Below are 20,236 nucleotides of genomic sequence, written 5' to 3'. Positions count from 1 at the left end.
TCATGGAAGATTTGCTAAACAGTTTGACTCGAAATGATTTTCCCCCTCATAAGCTGCTTCTCAAACCATACTGCCCTATCATGTTACTAAGAAACATCGATCCGCCTCAGGGATTATGTAACGGCACCAGACTGATATGCAAATCCTTGAGCTCCAATATTATACATGCAGTCATAACATGTGGAGAATTTGCTGGAAAAGAAGTCTTCATTCACAGAATCTGTTTTAGAGCAGAGAATAATTCAGACTCACCAGTATCATTCGAACGAATTCAGTTTCCTGTTCGACCCTGTTTTACTATGACAATAAACAAAGCTCAAGGACAAACACTTGATTTTGTCGGCATATATTTGCGTGAGCCGGTTTTCTCCCATGGACAGCTATATGTAGCAATGTCAAGAGCTAAGAATAGTAGTTCTATTAAAATTTTGATTAAACCATCAATATTTGATGACCAAGAAGACTCAATTGCTGAAAATATAGTATATACAGAAGTACTAGATTTAGCTTATCAATAACTGCTGTAACCATGTGTATATCAGTTATTTGTATATATTCATGATTTTACACCTTTCTTTTCGTTCATCCAGCACTTAGCTACTTATATTATGAGTTGCAGGAGGAAAAAAATATGATCTCATTTGCTGAAATAATTTCTGGACTACAAAACTGGACAACTATAGTTCAGGTTCTAGACAAGCAAAAGCCATTACTCTCAAAGGCAGGAAACCGATATTAGAAGCTCATATTAATTGATCAGCAGGTAATACAAATTCTCAATTTTATGTCATGTTCTTTATTACTCAATTTTGACATTCACATCAAAACAACCATGACTGTTCTCAGGGGTCAACAGTTGAAGCAATGATTTATAAATCAGACATAGAGTTCTTCCGAAATCATTTCCAGCTTTACAAGCGATACATTCTCTGCAATGCTAGAGTTGAGTACACACCATCAGAGTATTTGACTCATCCAAATCAGTGCACATGGTACATAGACAACTCTACTGTTGTTCAAGCAGTAAATGAAGTCGAGTCACCACAGATTCCAGCTGTATTCACATTCTCGCCCTATAGAAGATTCTACCAACATATGGATGACAACACAGATATAGGTAACCAACAAATCTTACTACTAACTTGCTACTGCACACAATTTTCATTAGAGTTATAACTCAGCACAATTAAAAATCAGATGTTCTAGGCATTGTCGCTGAAGTTCATCCTCGGATACAAAGGGCCACTACAGCTACTAGAGAAGTGGTACTTATAGATAAAAGGTAACTAAAACTACCCATTTATTCTATATCAGTTCTAAACCACCACACATTGATACAAATAATCTCTTCTAACAAATGTTCATCTATCAATCAAATACACTACAGCATGATGCCAGTTATCCTAACACTATGGGGCGAGCATGAAACAGATGAAGGCCAAGCACTTGCAAATATAATTGACACAATGCCACTGATTGTTGCACTTCGGATTAAAGTATCATCATATCACAGTGAGTACATAAGAAATTCGTTATGCTCCACATATTTTCTGACTTTGAACATACTCATAATACAATGTACATTACGGGACGTAAATATTGCAGCACTGAACCTGTCAACAAAATTTGGATCAAGCATTCTCCTTAATCCTCCAATACAACAAGCTGCTGATCTCAAGCACTGGTGACAATTCTTCTCAACAAACATCATTTGAAAATATTTTCTATTAACTGCATATTATAAACATTGCAAATAAAACTTCTCTGTTCATCACAAGGGCTATTGAGAATGAAGCAGAAATCAAAAAATTGATAGCAGAAAAAGCATACCACAATCGAGTTAAGCTTCTATCACAGCCAAGGGATGATGAGCTGACCACTATTCAAGACTTCCTGGCATTTCCTACGGTAAATTCTACATCCCATCATTTATTCACAATAATATTTTCAGATTTCTAACTACTCACTATAATTCAATACAGAAAAAAGCTTACTGGTTGCGTGGTACTCCAAAATTGCTAGACAAAAGCCAGCGATTATGGTATAATGCTTGTCCACAATGCCATAAATCATTCAGAGCAAAGCCTATCTGGAAAATTGTTTGCACCTCATGCAACAAACATGTGAATATAGTGACAAGATGTCGATTAACTGTGGAACTTGCTGATTATTCTGGAGTTTTAACGCTTGATCTTTATGATAATGATCCCCTTCAGTTACTACCTTTCACACTTTCGCAGATGCAAGAGTTAGAAAACAAGGTAAGAAATACTGTTTCCATATGCATATAGAATATTGTCATCCACAAATAAGTATACTGTATCTAATGTCAACCTGTTCATTTTAATTCTACAGCATGAACTCAACTATCAAGCTATTGAAGAGGCCATTAACAACACTATCATAACATGCTTTGTGAAGAAAATGGCAAACACCCATGCATCTGGCAGTACTGAAAAATACTCTGCCATTATTCTGCACAAATCCCTTCTAGCAGAGATTATATCACAGATTCCTTCAACCACTGGCTATTCAGAACCAAATCCAGAACTGCCTTCCACCAGTATTGATGAAAATGTGGTCAGTACTGCTCCAAAAGACACAAATGTGACTTCCAGTTGTCTGTCTACTCTTAAGATCAGTGAGAGCCCAACTAAAAAGCAACGCAGTGACAAGTATCAAAAGCAAGATTGAAAATGCCATATACTGGTTCCTGCTATTACATACTTTTGAAGCTCTGCTGGGTTAACTTTTGATAGTTGAAGCTTTCCTGTATTTTGTGATGGTCAAATATTTTACCAGCTTTTGTACACTTGCTCAGCTTTCTGTCCACTTTTGCTTAAAGATAGTTAGCTCAGCTTTTTGAAAGTGCAAACGTACCACAGTTTCATGTATAACTTTTGATCTGTAGAACTTGGCTACTCAACTTTCTATCCTTTAACGTTCGGTTCATCAAGTGTTAGTATAGTTTGTGATTTGCAAATATTTCAGCAGATTTTGTACAGTTTAGCAACTTTCCCTACATTCTTATTTAAACATTGTTACCTGCGCTTTTTTAGAATCCAAACGTACCAGAATTTCATTTATAGTTATTAACATTTGCATCACAGAAACTAATCTCCCTTCACTCCCTTTCTTTTGCTTTCTGCTATCAGTCAAAGCTGATTCGATATTTAGAATCGTTTATTCATTGCACCTTCATTTCCAAAATAGCCAAACACCATACTACAATGGAACTGATTACCACCTCACCAAATACAAAAACAAATACACCAAGTACAAATATTATCCAACTAAAGTTGCTAAACACAGTATCTAAACACCAACTTACACACGGAATACACTAGAGTACAACAGCAAACATTTCCATACTACAAATTATAAAAACTCACAGAAACATACATAGCTATTCGCTAGAAATTTCTGCCAGCTGCATCAGAAAATCCACCCATAGCACTTTGAATTGCTTTCCTCTGCTCTTCAACTTCTACTTCCATACGACCAGCAATGATCTGCAGAAACGGCAATTCTCCAATATTTCCTAATGTACTTTCCAGCACACGAGCTTTGTCTGGATGCCGATAAAAAGATTTGAACAAATCATATATCTCATTCCTAAGTAGAATATTATTTGCTAAAACTCGATCTGCACCCCTCAACATCCCATTATCTTCAGTATGTCCAGCCAAATTTCCCCGCACATCACTTAGTGATAACCGATTGAACATAACCTCAATATCTGGATGCAAATCACGCAATACTCCAATACGATTATCAGTGTAACTCATCTTAAACCAAGAAAAAATCACAAACACAAATCACAATATACCAACCAAACTAACAAATTTATATAGAACAAGTACATCATAAACCAAAAACAGACAAATACAAAAAACAAAAATATACTGTAGACATGTGAACCAAACAATAATAACAAATATATATATACCAGACAAAAAAGCACTATACACACGTGAATCCCCTACTCTTTCTACGAACCAAAACAAAACCAATCAATAGTCAACTTGCCCCATTACATTGTCCCAACATCCACAAAAAGCTTTGTACTCTATATTATCTTCAAACACAGACCTCTATCAATTTTATCATATCCAATCCAATCTCCTACAATTATTCACCATTCATTAGTCCCAAATCTTATAGATAGACATCAGATAATATACTTCATTTTATTACGCATTTAATCCAGATGCAAATTTTCATACACATTCATCAGTTTATAGATACAAATCTGTAAACACGTTCAATTCACAAGTTTTGCTTATTGCTTTACCGCATTTGTATATTCTTGGCAAACACAAGACACTCATACAAATCAAAACATGAGTACTTTATACAACAGACAGAAATACATATGACGCTACTTTATGTAGCAAATACAGGATTATCATATCCTTCAGAAACTAACAAACACATCTTAATGCTTAAAAACCATACGCCAAACACCAAACTAACAAACACATTTTCCCAAACTCCAACTCCTTAATCACTTTCGCCGCCCATGTCACTAGAAGATGGCGGACTGGGAAAGTAATACTTTTCTTCTAACACTTCCACCCTCATTCTGTTGGCAATCAACCCCAAGATAGGATAGCCTCTTCCAGTCCTAAGCGCAGCTTCCAAAACTGAAGCCCAATCATGATGCCTGTAAAGCTCTTTAAACAAATCACACAATTCATTTTTCAGCAAAACATTTGCCACTTGAGCTCGTGCAACCGGTTCTGCCGGACGATTCCAACAGCCATTTCCCATAGGATAAGCTGCTCCACGAACAACAGCTAGCTGATTAACCTCTTCGTCCACCTTTGGATAATATAATTGAATAGTGGGAAATCTTGCGCTTCCGCTCGCCATTTCCACACACTAACTATCTACAGACAAGTACCAAATATATACTACTTCTCACTATATTAGCTTCAACTATGTAGGGAACAAGCAATACTACACCCGTGAATTTCTGTACTTTTTACCCTCCTCCTATCCTCCAAATTACACGTCTGATATCACCTGCACACCGAAACAACTAGCTGCTATCCAAATGTCAAGACCAGATATATTCTAACACCGTCAACTAGCTGCCTTTGTACGGTAATAAAACACATAATAAGCATATAATAACTCAAACATATTATAAACATATAAAATATAAATACTAAAATATAATTTAATTTAATAAATAGAAAATATAATACTAATCTATATATAATTGAATAAACCTATATACTAATACTAATTCACATATAATTTAATAAATTTACATATGCACAGCACTAATAATAAACTCAATTTCTAAAATGTCCAAAAATATTTAATTAAAAAAAACCGGATTGCTCAATTAGAATTGCAACTGTCAACTCATCCATACCACAACTTTTCCGACAAATTAAATAAAATCTTTAATGTGTTTAAATTAAATCAAACGTTTAAATCAAATGTTTAGATAAAATATTAAAACATGTTTAATATTATCAAATGTGTTCATATTATCAAATTAAACACATTTTATATTATCAAATGTTTAAGTAAAATGTATTCTGGTTTCTAATATAAAAAAGCATCAATTGTGTTTAAGTAATTTGCTATATATTTATTCAAACAATCACTAATTGCATTCTTAAATAACTTTTTAAAACCATTTTATTCAACATACAGATACAAAACTTTAGCACAATTACACTCTCTTACCTAGCGCCCGCGCATCGCGCGGGACAACCCCCTAGTATATATATATATATAAGAGTAGGCCGAGCTCCCTATTTGTAGATCATCTGGTAGAGGTATTTCAAGTGCAATATAAGTTTTTTTTAGCCTCCGACGTTTCTCTTATTTGTTCACTACTTTAACCTTCCGCACAATTCCACGCACTTAGAGATTAGGCTGAATTAGCAAAATACTCATAATTAAAGTCTTGAACAATAGCTCAAATTACTTCTATATAAGTAATTTTGAATTCAAGACGTTCTACTTACAATCCCTCTCCATTTAATCACCAAACCCAACCCTTCCTAAGTCACTTCTATCTTGTTCATGCTTTGTCCTCATAAAATGTAGGTCATTCATAGGGTTGCAAATGAATCAAGCAACTCCCGAGCACTCATGAGTCGATTTGATTAAAACTCGACTCGAACTCGAATTGAGATCAAGTTTGAGTTCGTACATTAATAAATTCAACTCGTTAGTTCGCGAGCCGCTCAGTTATACATATATACATGCATACACATACACACGCATATTATTTTTATTTTTTTAACCTTGAGTAGGTTCGAATTCGAGTTCGATTCGAAATTGAGGTCGAGTTCGAGATCGAAGCTAACATTAAGAGTTTGGGAGCTGGAGTTCGAATTTGATAAAATTGAGTTGAGATACGATTCAATTAGGTCAAATATTAATTCGACTCAACTCGTTTATAAACTTTGAAAATATGGGGACAAGGAAAACAAAGAAAAGTTTTATGGCTTTTACTTCATTTTTCCTTGTCCACTAAGACCTTGAAATGGATCCTGCGAATGGTTGGACTTTTGCTCTCAAAAGATGAAGAAATGACTTTCGAAACACTTATTTCATCTACTTTTACCGTCGAAATCGAACCTAATAACAAAAAACAAACGAGTTTTTGTTTTTTTGGCTTGTTGAAACAATAAACAAATATTCTAGTATGTACATAAAATTTTTAAGTACGTGTCCATATGTATAGTATACACATGCATAAACAGAAGTAGTATTTTGACTATTTTCTTGCTGGCGGACCTAAATGGCATCACTACGAGGAAATACAGTAATAGACATATGATTGGAGAATTGTTGCAAGTACCGGACTAATCTCAAAATCCGCTAGTCACAAAACACCAGACACGCGAATTAATTTGTCCAGACCATAGAGAACTAGACATTAAACATGATTAGGCTTTTCTTAGTCGAACAAAGACGGAAAACTTGTTATTAATTTGTGTAGAATATATGGAGAATTATATTAGGCATCTCATATTAAAAAAAAAAAAAAAAACCTTGACGTCCTAAAGTCCAATTGGACAGCGTTGGCCGGGCAAACCCATTATGGAAAGAACTGGAGTATTTGGGATGAGCTCATTTGAGTGCACGGCAGTTGTTGATTGAACCATTCAATTTCCAAATCCCATCCATTTGTTGCTTCTTCAATACCATTCCACGAAACCTTCCCAACAATTTCAACCATTGGTTACTTTTCAACTTCAATATTTTGAACTTTCAAGTTTTAATTAAATTGAGTCCATTACAAATCAAAGCTGCTCATGTTCCTACGCAATAAGAACAATGACAAATTTTTTTTTTTTTTTGTTAATCAGGGAACAGAATTTGTATACTATTATTACTGATCACAGAGTGAAGAATCAAAGAATAATTAGACAGAAGAACATGTGACTAATTAATTGCCTGGAGTGACAGGGTAGCCGATCCCATGTCTTCTGGTGGGGAAGACCAAGAACAGCAACCCGCAAAGGCATCCAATTCCAATGGGAACGATGTCCAAAACCTCTTGAACTTCATGATCCGGCTTCGGATACAAACACCCCACCACATTTTTATCTCTCAAAGCCACGGCAGCAAACACAAAAACGGATAGAACTGAATGAACCCAGTCGATGAATCCCAATCTATACTTGCTCAAGTCAGGAACGCCAACTTCAGAACCAGAAGCAATAGTCCCCCGAGCGTCGAACAGCCACATTCCTCTAAAAGTTGCAAAACCATAATAAACCTGCCCATCGGATAATTTAACGCTGTCGGTGAAGGAAGCTAGGAAGCACGAGACGGCGAGCAGGGCGAGGAGGATGATGGTCATGGGCCGTGTGGCCGCGTCGCACGAGCCATTGTTGGTGAAAACCGGTGTTAGCAGCTGGAAAGCTAAAAGGGTCCCCGTGGGGAGGAGGTTAGCCAAGTTGGCCGTGCTGGTTAATGCTTGAGATAGTGCGCGTTGAGATAGAGGTGAGGAGGAGCGCTGTGGTGGTTGAGGTTTTGGGGTGTCGGGAGCATCTTCGGTGGTGGCGGCAACCGAGGTTGCGGTGGCGGATGGTGTCGACCTTGCCCTTAGAGACATTAATTTAATCAAAGAAAGAATAATTTGATAAGACTAGAGTTGTTTGATGTCTGAAACAAAATGGTGGGGGGTGAAAAGATGCTTGTGCTGTGGGAGGAGCCTGAGGGAGAGGAGTATTTATTTATACGAAATGGTTCTCGAAAAATTTTTTAGGACTAGTAGTACTTTCTTGTCCGATAAGGAAGTCAACATATCCGCGGGACATCTCCAAATAGGAGTACTTGACGCCCACCTTTCACGCTTTCGTGGTCAACTCGGTTGGTCTCAACAAGCTTTTTTAGGAGTTGGTGTTCAGTACTGACAAAGATTCGAGTTCTATGATTATTGTATTCGGAGAGATGAGGCCTCTCCTTCCGTAACGGAATGAAATTAGTCGAATCCCATGAGAATTGATCTGGATATCCACTCCATTAGGAAAAAAAAAAAAAAAAACACGCCCACCTTCCACCACGGGCGGGCCTCATCTGATTGCTGATTTTTTTTTTAACTAATCTTTTTATTCCCAATGCGTCACGTTATTGATGACCAATGAAGAGGTAATTTTATATGCATGGAAAATCTTCTTAATTACATCGGAGAACTTTGTGACAAAGGAATCGTAGAAATGGTCTTGGATTGGAATATGAGATAGGGTAGGGTGGACTAGATTAAACCGAGTACGATAAGGAACATAGGATTTTAGACAGAGGCCTTGAGCTGACCCAAGAATGATGCATGCACATTCGGTTTTTGACATCTGAAATCTATTCAACTGCTACTACTTTTCACTTTTCAGACAATAAGCTATATATATATATAAAACCCAAGTAGTAACAGATGACACGAGGGGCGAGCATCTCTGTTTCTAACCAGTTTCCCTGTTTCTATTCATGCTTATATTTCTTTTCTCAATCTTTGGTTTACTATGTCAACAATTTTTTCTGTTTGTACAGCATCAGCATTTCGATCTCATGATTAGCAGAAACTATACCCAAAATTAATGGATTAGGTGGGTGAAGTTTGAAGTGCAACTGCTATTTTACCGTGTTTGATCAATTTTGTTTTTCTTTGATCAAATATTCCAGCTTCTATCAGACACGATCCTCCAATAGTTTCATTTGACATTGATAATCACCAGGCAAATCTGGCCACAAAAGCATAATAAATTCTGCTAAAGAGAGCCACGAAGAGTTTGTTTGTCATGCGAAATAGCAAATGGATTAGATCTAATTACTAGTAAATGACAAGGGAGGATCAAGAAAAGTCTGACAGATCCTAATGATGACTCTCAATATGAGAGAAAGGGACCTGATGGCTAGTATTTCCCTACTTGTGTACATTGGTGCTTGAATCTTCTTTTAAATGTCATCAACATAAAGTTACTTTTGTCTATCTAATAGATACCCAACTTAGAACTTCATTATTTTCTCAAGCTAGTACATAACATCAGGGAACACTTGTTCACTGGTACATCCTCATCATCATAGACCACAGACTAGCTAGGAAGAGAACCAAAAAGACGAACATCACAATAGTGGATTTAGATGAAAATGAGAAGATGACTTGCATACTTGATCTTTAGAATTCACATGGTTACTTTTCATGTATTCAGATGTTCATACATATCTACTCACCTTATGACTCTTGTTTTTCTTCCTTGTGCAGGAAAGCGTCCGTTAGGGTATATTTGGACACCAAAGTAGCCACAAGGAGGCGCAAAGCCTGCCAAAAGATTTGCATGAATTATCAATTAACAGAAGAGTAGAATATTAGTCACATATGCAATCAACCTTGAAAATCTCAGTGGCACAAATTGTGGGCAGTACTTATATGTCAGGCCAATGCCACACTCTACGAATGCTTAGGGCTATAATAATTAACGAGCAATAGCTAGGTTTATCTCACCTCATCTTCACCAACATCCACTTGCTGCTCTTCAATATCAATGAGGGGTATCCTGAGCTTATTGATAAGAGATAAGCCTGATATTGCAGATAAAGGTGTTACAGTCAGATTGTCTGTCACCATGAACATGGATGGCCCTTTTATGAATCCCTCAGCTTTCCCAAAAAAATTGGATTTTGGCCCCACTTTGCTGTTGTTGACGTTGAAAAGGGAGTGAAAGGTGGAATATGACGGCTCTACTGCTTCCATAATAGCAATCAACTTGGTAGGAACAGGAAGACCTGGAGCCAACTTTGGATAGACTATAGCTTCCTTCATCTCCTCGGACATGAATTGGTTGCTATCAAACTCTTTGATTGTCTGGTAAAAGTTATTGATGCACCCCTTGAATGACAAAGATGGAAATTCGCTGAAGACATAACCAAGAGGAAATGTGAGGAAACTGCAAAGCAGATTAACGAAATCTTCCTTTGCCTCTGCATAAATTGCCTTATTCTTGGATTTGCATACAATAAGCTTTAAAATAATCCTCTCTTTTTTAGCTATAGTCTCTGGAATGTCACTTTTCCTTCTTGGACCATATTTTCCATGGCAGACGCTGAAGATACCTTTACTCATTGGTGCCTCCAACAAGGTGTCAGTAAAAGGAGTCCTTGATACCAGCGAATGCTTCAACAGCTTCAGAACCTGAGAGAATGATAGAAAAGAAGAGAACACTTAATATTGTTTATCTGAACCAATTAGAATCCAACACCCAGCTAGTTGTTACTTGTTGCCTACCTCATTCCTTCCAATGTTTATGTTCCTCTCTTCTATTCTGCTCCCATCTAACCTGCTGACTTGTTCGAGCAGAGCTAATCCAGTCTTAGTGGACATCGGCATTACTTGAAAGTCGTCACTAATCATAAAGTGCACAGTTGGTTTTACAAAACCTCCTCTTTCTTGAGGAATAGACGCAGAATCTGAGAAATCCAAGCGAAGAGTTATAGCACTTCCACAACGGCAATGAGTAGATCGATAATAACTCAGAAACGTGCAGCCTCCTTCGCTACATGCATAATAATCAGCAGCAGTTCTCTCAATCGAATTGTCTTTCAACAAGTCACTATGATAGATTTCAGCAGCACTTCGAGGATGCAGTAGCATGTCCTTGTGGTCTGTGCTTTGTAGATGATCCTCACCAAGATTTTCCACACTTTCATATAAACTGCTGAGGCAACCGATCTCCCCCTTCAGTGAATGTCCACGGGTCAGTTTGATAATCATCGCCAAGGGCATTGTCATGAAGCTACTGAGAACATCAAGAAAGTATTTATCCGCCTCCAGAAAAACAACTCTTTTTTTCTCCTTTTCCACCAGGACCTTTAAGCTTAAAAGATCTGATTGCCCATCCTCCATCGCTGGATAGAAGATTATGCTGATCAGTAAAAATAACGACGAATTTTCAAGGTGACACTCAACCGTCAATAAAGGATCTTGCTTTCTCTGTTGATTAAAATTTCAAAGTGCAGACAACTAAATGAATACGTTCGAAACTACAGTACAGATGACATTAGAAAAGGAATGATAAATTTAACTCTTTTGTAAACCTGATTTTCAGTGCACAGGATAAATGGAAGTAGCAGGAACTATAAAGCATTAAACACTGTATTTGCTACATGAATGCTTTAGAAAAATTCACAAGCAGGTCAAGAATTTTTACCATGTGAGGAAGCTAAAGTTCTAGGATAGATTGCAACTAATTGTTCACGATAAAAAAAATGGAAAAATGGGTTTAAGGGCTGCTAGGATCAGTACTTTAGGAGGAAAGGAGCAATCCGATTCTATGAATGTAGTCCCTTTACTCCAGATGATTGTACATTTGTCCAAAGACGTGAAATCCAAATATCCTACCATTTTTTTAGCCCAAAATCGTTGTCTGGTATCATGGATACGCATTGGAGTATCTAAAGGGTTTTCTACAACTAAACTTAACACATTATCATCAGAACAAGAAATCAAAGTCTGTACTAAAAGGAAAGTATGAGCCATTCTGAACACTAGCTTTACTTGAAAAATCTTGAAAGAGAAAATTTAAAACTAATGTGTTCAGAGTACCTGATCAAGATATATGATTCTTCTTTCCCTCTGTTCCAGGAGAGAAGTAGCAAATGAAGAGATGATCAATGAGTGAGCTTCCAGCTGAAAAAATTGCAACGCGATCAGATAGGACTCCAAGTCAAGGGGGTCTGGCCGCGATTATATTGGCGAGTGACTTAATGGTGAAGTTTAGCTGACTGACACAGTGACATATATATAGTTTCCTTTTTTTAAGGGATAATTTTAGAAACCTCCCTCGAGGTTTTTGACAATTTCATTGAGCTCCCCTGATATTTGAAAAATTACACTTACATTCCATAATTTGATAGTTGTAGTAACAAAACCTTAAAATAATATTTGATTTCGTCAATTTTTTAAATGAATACCCAAAAATGCCCCTTGTGTAATGAGTTTTAATTTATTTTTCTATACAATTATAAGATTATCTAATATAATTATAAGGAAAATGTGTCAAATTTTTCATGTCCATATCTACTATTTGATAAATAACTATAATAATAATTTTATCACTATGATAAGATACTTTTGATGATATTTTATTATGGATTTAGATTTATAAGATAGAAAAGAAAATTTTGAAATAATTTATTTGGAGTTTATGAATTTTTTGAATAGTGAATTTATCATAATTTAGTAGTTGTTTTGAGCCATTTTTTTATTTATTATTAATTTTAATATCAAAAAATAGAAAACAAAGATCAGGAAAAAATTGGATTACATATAAAATTAATTCGTTAAGAAAATCACTAGCTAAGAAAGGCCTAACTCATATAACATGTTAACAAGCAACTCATTTCGGGATATATCTACCTTGTATATAAGAAGAAAGGAGGTTTAGTTGTTTGCCTCCCTTGTTGCCACTTGGCTTTCTAATAATTTGACAAGTTGCATAACTCTAATGTTTTGCTTGCACATGGTTTTTCTTGCCTCTTGCATATCGTTTTTTTTTTTCTGCTCTTTCTTCGTGCCAAACCCAGCAAGTCTGGCTCCTTTATTCTCCTTCTGAGCCCAATGAATTTTTTTAATCTTAATTATTTGATTAAGTGAGTGTCCTGTCTAATTCATCACCATTAGATTAGTTTTAATATACTAATACTACATTACAACCCTTGGATCAATTTTCATTCTGTTCTAATTGTCTAGATATTATATAAAAAGACATGAGAATTTAATGTAGCACTCCCATTTCTTGAACACATGACATAACTCTCCTTTGAGAAATCTATGATTTTTCTCCCATTTTTATGTCCCTTACTTCTATCTTGATGGATCAAGACAAAAGATGTATCATATAGGATAAGACAAAAAATTTCAATTGCAAGTCATTTAGCATAACTACAAGAACTTGTATTGTTTTTATATATTGTCTAATTTATGACTATAGAATCAAGCTTCATAGATTAATGAAAAACTTTTAATCCTTGGATATTAATTAATTATGTTTGACTAGTAGCTAACCAACTATTACATTTAAACAGCTCCTTTATGTAATCAATTAAAGTCTCTTTTTTTTATTTCTTTATAAATTGTTTCTAAAAGTTGCACAGAAAAATCAGATTTCTTCCTTCCCAATTGTATTCAACTGTGCACCTGTTTCATTGCTTGCCTTCATTAACTTCAAGATCAGTTATGGATTTAATAGATGCTATGTTTATTGTTTCCTTGATTTAGAAGAGCTAACTTCAGAGATGGAATTTCTTTTGATGTTTAATTTTTCTCGTGTTTTTGTCTATTGTGTACCAAAAAGTTTTGCTGTTATATGTTCAATTAAGTTATGAAGGGGGCCAAGGCTGACGCACAGCACGGCCGAGATACCTCTAGTTTGTTTATACAACGTCAACGAAGGCCGAAGCAAGTGCCACAAGTTATCCTACAAGTTGGTAACTTAAACAAGCAACTCATTTTCACGAGAAATTTCTAAAAATATGATGAAATTTAAAAAAATTCTACAAAGGGGGCGTTTTGTGTATCGTTTTCTATGTTGGGGATCTTCGCATTTAGTAAATGCGAGCTCCTTGAGCTCGCATTTGCTAAATGCGAAGTTGACATGAATTTTGAGCCAACCGAAATTAAAAAAAAAAAAAAAGAAGCGTACCTCGCATTTAGTAAATGCGAGGTCATGCGTACCTCGCATTTGCTAAATGCGAGGTCATATAGACCTCGCATTTCCTAAATGCGAGGTCTACAACCACTCATTTCCTTAATTCTTTTTGACGTTTGATTAATACGTATTTGGACTTCTTAACTTTAGTAAATATTTAAAAGTCACTACCACTAAATATGTCACAGTTATGATTTCTTGGCTGTAAAGTTGTGTGAATTTCATTTCACTCGACAACAGTGAGACTAACAATAATCATTTTTTGCATTTAAAATAGCGATTGGTGGATTCAAAAAATTGGTGAGTTTTGTAGCTTATTTGGAATTAGTCGGAAAAGGGAGAAAATGTTTGGAAAATTGCAGTTGGTGTAATTAGTGCAGAATTGTGATGATCCGAGCTCGTATCCTATAAAACCCAGAAGGATCCGACCGCGGATCGTTTGAAGCGCAAAAAATTAAAACAGGAGATCCGAGCTCGGATCATTCAAGTTCCAGTTGGATCCGAGACCTCGGATAAACTTCAACAGTTGTGGATCCGAGCCATGTAGGATCCGAGGACTACAAGAACAGATACGACCTCGGATTTGTTCGCGGATAAAGCAGAAACGAGGGTTCGTTTCTGCACTTTTCAAATATTTCTTCCCTCTTCTCACCGAAACCCTACCCCCTTTTCTCCAATCTTCTATTTAGTCTATCAAATCTCCAATCCTTCACCATAAACACCTCCCTAACCCTTGTATGATCATAAACCGTAAGCTATTTCACCACAAAACATCATCAAAAGTGGATTTTGATATTAAAAAGGCAATTTTGGGCCGCACGGAATTTGTTTTATTTGTGGGTAAAATTGGACTTGTGTCTCCCTCATTTTTCATCATTATCATCCTCCAGCATCCTCCTTTACATTTGAGGTAACAATTTGCAATTTCTTTTGAGATTTTATAATTCCTATTTTTGCATAATTTTTTTAGTTTTTGAGTAATTGTGATAAAAGCTTATATGTTGAAATTTCTTGATACAATTGTGTTACATTGTGATAATATATACATTTAGTTATGGTTGTTAGCTTAGATTTGAGAAATTTGTTAATATGGTGACAAATTTTATAATTTTTCTCATGAAAGCACACTAGACTTTTGTTTGCAATTTCTTATTTTCGTGTATAATTTGCATTTGTTTGCTTGAAATAAGTGCATCTTTATGCAAATTGATGATAAATTGTGGTAAGTATAGTGGGTAGTTATGTATTGGTTTGAAGGAAAGTGCCAAAAGTTGAGAATTGTTTGAATTGAAGATGTTTTTCGTAAGCCTGATGTAAGACGCTGCGATGAATTGATGTTTGGGGAAGCTTAATGTTATAGCATAGTGTCATTGATAGTCTACTTGACTTTCAAATTTTATTCCAATCTTACAAATGGTTTTAATTGTCAAAGTATTGGAAGTATTTAGCGTATCATGACAACCTTGTTGGTAATATTCATTCTCAATGTGAGAATTGTATTTGTGAGGTCTTACGTAGATTTATTGCTTGAATTTTTGGTAAATGTTGGCAGGTAGTTTAGCTCTTTTTCAAGAGGAAATTCTGCCGAAATTTTTTTAAATTCTTATTTAATACGTGCGAGCAAGTTTCTACGATTTCTAATGAACGTTCATCTTGCTTTTGGTATAGGTATTATGGCTCGCACAAGAAGGTCTAGAGCACCGACACCTCCATTTTCGTCGACAGAGGAACACACACCTTCCTTGCATGAGGAGTCACCTGAAGAGGAATCTCCGTCACCAGAGCCGCCACCTCGCTCTCGCCGGAAGACCGCGTCTACTAGCCGTGACGAGCCACCTCCGGACTACGATACCACTCGATTCACCTCGCTTGAAAACCAAATATGGTATGAATTCGGCTTAGACAAGGAGATTATCATCGAGAAGCACTTGGCACCGGAAGTGGATGCACACTACCACATCTCCACAGCATTCAAGCGCCTTGGTTGGGAGAACATCTTACAACTTCCCAAGCATTACTACCCAACCTTGGTCCGGGAGTTCTATGCCAACGTGGAAAACAAAGAAAGCCACAGTGGCAATGTCATCGTCTCGTGGGTTCGAGGCAAGAGAGTGGCTCTTACTCGGGATACACTGGGACAGTTCGTCAAACTTAAAGACGAAGGACAAGATATCAAATTGACGAAGGAGTTCAAGGCGCGAGACCCTTGGCAGGTGGGAGAGGCGGTTGGACGCCTCAAGGGCCAGTATAGAGAGAGAGGAACTGCGAAGAAGCTTACAGTTTACGCCGATTCATTCGAGCATAGGTACCACATAATCTTCTACCTGTTTGCCTTCAATGTGGTACCAAAAAAAAGTGGAAAACGGGAGCTCCGCAATAGTGATCTCTACTTTTTGGACAAAATGATGCATGGTGTGGGTGCGCAGCTGACCGGCATTCCTCTACCCAATATTATCATCAGTTATAGGCCCTGAACAGATTCAACATCCGTCCTTAAGCCTGATGTAAGACGTGGCTCTAACGAGTCCCTACCACAATATCCCTGTGCCCATTGTGATACCGATGCCGTCTCAGGTACTGCTGTACTAGAGTTTGGTTGAAATCTTGTCGGATCCATGCATGCATGGACAAGCGACATCATCGGACCTAAATTAGTATTTGGTGAAATGAATGTCCCGGTGACTCGAGGATTTTGGAATTTTTCATCGTTCTCGATATACAGTTCTGCGGTGTATGGAACAATTTCAGTCCATACATCGTACATTATCGCAAGAGTTTCATCATCAACCACTGGGAACACGTTATAAGAGCTCCGGCCACAAGGTTGACGGAGAAATATATTCAACTTGAACAGCCCCCTATCGACCCCCATATATTCATAGATTCTATCCACCAACTCATCATATCCAATCCTGCATCGTAATGAGAATGTACGGTTGCAGGTACGAGGCAAGTAACAAATTGACCCATCCTCGTAGTGTATTTTACCTCCCCAATAAAGAGACACGCGCAGAGGTCTTTCTATAGACATGCGTGTGGAAAGAATCCCTATTTTGGAATAAAATAAGTTAGCTCATGCGGTACAAGAGTATACATCAGATAACAATCCCTATCCATTGTTACTGTTTCAAGTGTGATACTTAGGACAACTCACCTTAATCATTATGCATGTGCGTTTAAGGTACAAGTTAGTAATCGTGTGCTGTAGTCAGCATGTCATTTTCCATGTGTGTTTGTGTCACCCACTGAGTTTTCCAAACACATAATTATGTGGTCCAAGATAAGGTACTGGAGCAGAGGATCTGGGGTGCAATGAGGGATTTGTTCAAATGAACCACCTCGTTCCCGTAGATCTTGCTTGTTCCGATATACCTTTTTGGATCTATTCACCCAAATTCAAAGAAAATATGCGTTGGTAAACTAGATAACATAGGTATAGAAAAACATACTTATACAAAATAAAAAAATGTCCATGCAAGGGGGTTACTTTGGTGTCCCATTCCGACAAGGGAGGTGTTCAAGCATTTTAAATGCGACCCCCATATATTCGCATTTTCCACGTCATGCTCCTTACCAATTCCTTCACACATATTAACAACTTAAGAGTGTATATTTATCTCATTATTTGTTCTTACTTTGTAAAACCCTTTGTTTCCTTTCTGTTGATGCCAAGGACTAAATCATGATGATTGTCTTTTCTTGTTTTTATCATTTTTTCAACTTTTCTATAAAATGCAGATGAACGCCCAACATTTAATCCAACCATAATGTTTTCACAAAAAATAAAATACCAAAAATCCCAACAAAGGTGAGTCCTCACATTCACCTTTTCTTTTTTAAAAAAGAATTGTGGATGAGTTTTTCTCTTCCCAAAAATGGGGTTTGTTTTTAAGGACTGTCAAGTTAAAACTAAATAATATCCTCCATGACGAAAAATTTGAACGCTAAAATTCCTTATATGAAAGCTTGGTATGATAGAAGAAGAGCTATTGAGCTTGTTTATGGCGTTTCGGTTACCGATTTAGTTGATTTACTCAACTATATGGAAGCATTTGGCCAATTAAGTAATATTAGTCTATACTTAAAACACCCTTGTCGCATGGAATGTTTTTTAAATTCGTCATCAAATTTGCGAATTTGTCAAACACAAATTACACAAAGGCCTCCGGCTGCTTATTGTTTCTATACGTGAAAAGCATCATAGAGAATCCAATAGCCAATAGAAGTATTAGAATTGCAAAGATCACACTGGCCGGACTGGTGCAAAAGTTCTATCTTGACATATTAAAAAATTCTGTAGTATGAAATTGGAACCCCCTCACTTTTGATGCCCACTAATTTAACTATGGCTTGAATCTGATATATATAGCATGATTTTCATATCGACAATTGGCAAGTAATGGTTATAGTCAGTCCATTAAAAAGAAAATAAACAAATCAACAGAAACCGCATATGTACAAACATTTTGTCTTATACACAAAAAGCTTTGGATAAAGAAAGAAAAGAACCTTCCTGTACAGAAAATCAAATCATGTTTCATCATACAATCTTTGTGTCACCCCACTTTGGTTAATAAAGTTTTCTAATTATAGGATTAAGTGTTTACCTATAACAGCCAAAGATTGAAAGACCGGCAACTATGACAAATGGTAGCCAGAGATTATTATTGAACGAGTCATGCTTATTATATCTATGTCACCCTGTTATACTAACCTAGCAAGACAAACAAGAAGATGTGTTCAACAACTGAAAAACATGTTTTGGAAGATTCTGTCAAATTCTCACTTCACTTCACCAAGTAACCAATCGTGTCAAAATATCGTTCCAATGAACCAAATGAAAGTACTTGAAGCAAGGGAAACTTTTTACATGCTTCAATATCAGATTATAATATAACTCCACAATGGCATGGTTATCAATTACTGAATTAAGTGACAGAAGGGACCATTAGATAGGCTGTCGAACTTTCCGCTTTTTTTTTTTTACTTTACTCCACTTTTTCAGATAATACCAAAACAAAAAGGCTTTTACTTAGGCCTTTGGTGGAATTTAGCAGTGAAGTACTGGAATTTAACTGTTTAGTACCAACACCTAAATAGATCCGAGGGCGTATCTATTCATAAAGTCCTCGGATCCTACATGGCTCGGATCCACTATAACAGAAGTTTATCCGAGGTCTCGGATCCACCAGGAACTTTTGGATCCGAGCTCGAATCCCCCTGTTTTAATTTTTGGCGTTTCAAACGATCCGAGGTCGGATCCTTCTGGGTTTTATAGATTCGAGCTCGGATCATACGCCCAAAAATTACAGCATTACATATTCATTATACACAGGGCCGAGGGGACGGAAGGGCAACCAAAAGCCAGTAATCAACAACGACATAACTTAAACAAACAAAGGGAACAAGGATAAACAAACCTGGTATAATCTGAGTTGGGTAGCAGCTGAGAAATGCAGCGGCGGCGAAGAGTGTGGTGCAGCGGCGAAGATGCAACGGAATTAGACGGACAAAGGGACAACCAAAACCCAGCTGCGATGAATTGATGGGTAACAGCTGAGAAATAAGATTCGAAATTGTGCTCAAGCGGGAAACCCAACAGTGTCTTGGAGGCTGAAGTCGGTTGGAACTTATGATTCAACAGGTGAATTTACACAATTGCGGTCAGAATTCAAATTTTGGTCAAAAAAGCTTGAGTACTTCGCATTTCTTGAATGCGAGGAAACAAGCTCGCATTTAGAAAATGCGAGCTCTTGAGCTTACAACTGACGACCGTAGCTTGTTTTTCTTTTTTTTTTAAAGCACCTACCTCGCATTTGTGAAATGCGAGGTACCTGAACTCGCATTTCACAAATGCGAAGATCACATTTGTGGAAGCAGACCAACTAATCACCCCCTTTGTAGTATAACTTTTGTTTTTCATCACAAAATAAGAATTTTCTCTCATTTTCACCCTAAAAAAAAAAATTAACTCATTTCGGAATATATTTATTTATATTCCTCCAGCCAAAAGAATATATTTATTTATACAACAAAGGCCTCAGCAAGTCCGCCTA

At 36.7% G+C, this 20,236-nt stretch overlaps 3 protein-coding genes across 6 annotated transcripts; 1 reads left to right on the top strand and 2 right to left on the bottom strand.

Moving 5' to 3' along the window:
• Nucleotides 1–2: 2 nt before the first annotated feature.
• LOC113728763 (replication protein A 70 kDa DNA-binding subunit B-like) lies at nucleotides 3–2,694 on the top strand. The gene is made up of 8 exons (XM_027253127.2): nucleotides 3–494; nucleotides 847–1,117; nucleotides 1,198–1,282; nucleotides 1,388–1,512; nucleotides 1,606–1,684; nucleotides 1,779–1,908; nucleotides 1,983–2,261; nucleotides 2,356–2,694. Exons 1-8 carry the CDS (start codon nucleotides 3–5, stop codon nucleotides 2,692–2,694), a joined length of 1,800 nt encoding a protein of 599 aa, XP_027108928.2.
• Nucleotides 2,695–7,220: 4,526 nt separating this feature from the next.
• On the bottom strand, nucleotides 7,221–8,435 carry LOC113731919 (protein DMP3-like). The gene has a single exon (XM_027257438.2). The coding sequence runs from the start codon at nucleotides 8,093–8,095 to the stop codon at nucleotides 7,424–7,426; it is 672 nt and encodes a 223-aa protein (XP_027113239.1). The 5' UTR covers nucleotides 8,096–8,435; the 3' UTR covers nucleotides 7,221–7,423.
• Nucleotides 8,436–9,326: 891 nt separating this feature from the next.
• Nucleotides 9,327–20,229, bottom strand: LOC113731917 (uncharacterized). 4 transcript variants are annotated; one of them, XM_027257434.2, is made up of 5 exons: nucleotides 19,601–20,229; nucleotides 12,077–12,160; nucleotides 10,760–11,396; nucleotides 9,980–10,666; nucleotides 9,327–9,796 (listed from the first exon to the last, which is right to left on the bottom strand). In XM_027257434.2, the coding sequence occupies exons 3-5, from the start codon at nucleotides 11,375–11,377 to the stop codon at nucleotides 9,710–9,712; spliced, it is 1,392 nt and encodes a 463-aa protein (XP_027113235.1). In that variant the 5' UTR covers nucleotides 11,378–11,396; nucleotides 12,077–12,160; nucleotides 19,601–20,229; the 3' UTR covers nucleotides 9,327–9,709. The 4 variants fall into 4 exon arrangements, with proteins under 4 accessions (XP_027113235.1, XP_027113236.1, XP_071931271.1 ...); XM_027257435.2 differs by having other exon boundaries at nucleotides 10,760–11,379; XM_072075170.1 differs by lacking the exon at nucleotides 19,601–20,229 and having other exon boundaries at nucleotides 10,760–11,379; nucleotides 12,077–12,247.
• Between the last annotated feature and the right edge of the window lie 7 nt (nucleotides 20,230–20,236).

The sequence above is a fragment of the Coffea arabica genome, chromosome 2c, assembly GCF_036785885.1.
Source record: "Coffea arabica cultivar ET-39 chromosome 2c, Coffea Arabica ET-39 HiFi, whole genome shotgun sequence".
NCBI classification, from domain to species: Eukaryota; Viridiplantae; Streptophyta; class Magnoliopsida; order Gentianales; family Rubiaceae; genus Coffea; species Coffea arabica.
This window is presented reverse-complemented; position numbering and strand designations above follow the sequence as displayed.

Coding starts and splice junctions, on each gene's coding strand:
- LOC113731917 (XM_027257434.2), bottom strand. CDS start 11,377: ATGGAGGATGGGCAATCAGATCTTTTAAGCTTAAAGGTCCTGGTGGAA. Junction 10,667..10,759: donor TAAACATTGGAAGGAATGAG/GTAGGCAACAAG, acceptor TCATTCTCTCAG/GTTCTGAAGCTGTTGAAGCA. Junction 9,797..9,979: donor TGGATGTTGGTGAAGATGAG/GTGAGATAAACC, acceptor ATCTTTTGGCAG/GCTTTGCGCCTCCTTGTGGC.
- LOC113731919 (XM_027257438.2), bottom strand. CDS start 8,095: ATGTCTCTAAGGGCAAGGTCGACACCATCCGCCACCGCAACCTCGGTT.
- LOC113728763 (XM_027253127.2), top strand. CDS start 3: ATGGAAGATTTGCTAAACAGTTTGACTCGAAATGATTTTCCCCCTCAT. Junction 495..846: donor AAAATATAGTATATACAGAA/GTACTAGATTTA, acceptor GACTGTTCTCAG/GGGTCAACAGTTGAAGCAAT. Junction 1,118..1,197: donor GGATGACAACACAGATATAG/GTAACCAACAAA, acceptor ATTAAAAATCAG/ATGTTCTAGGCATTGTCGCT.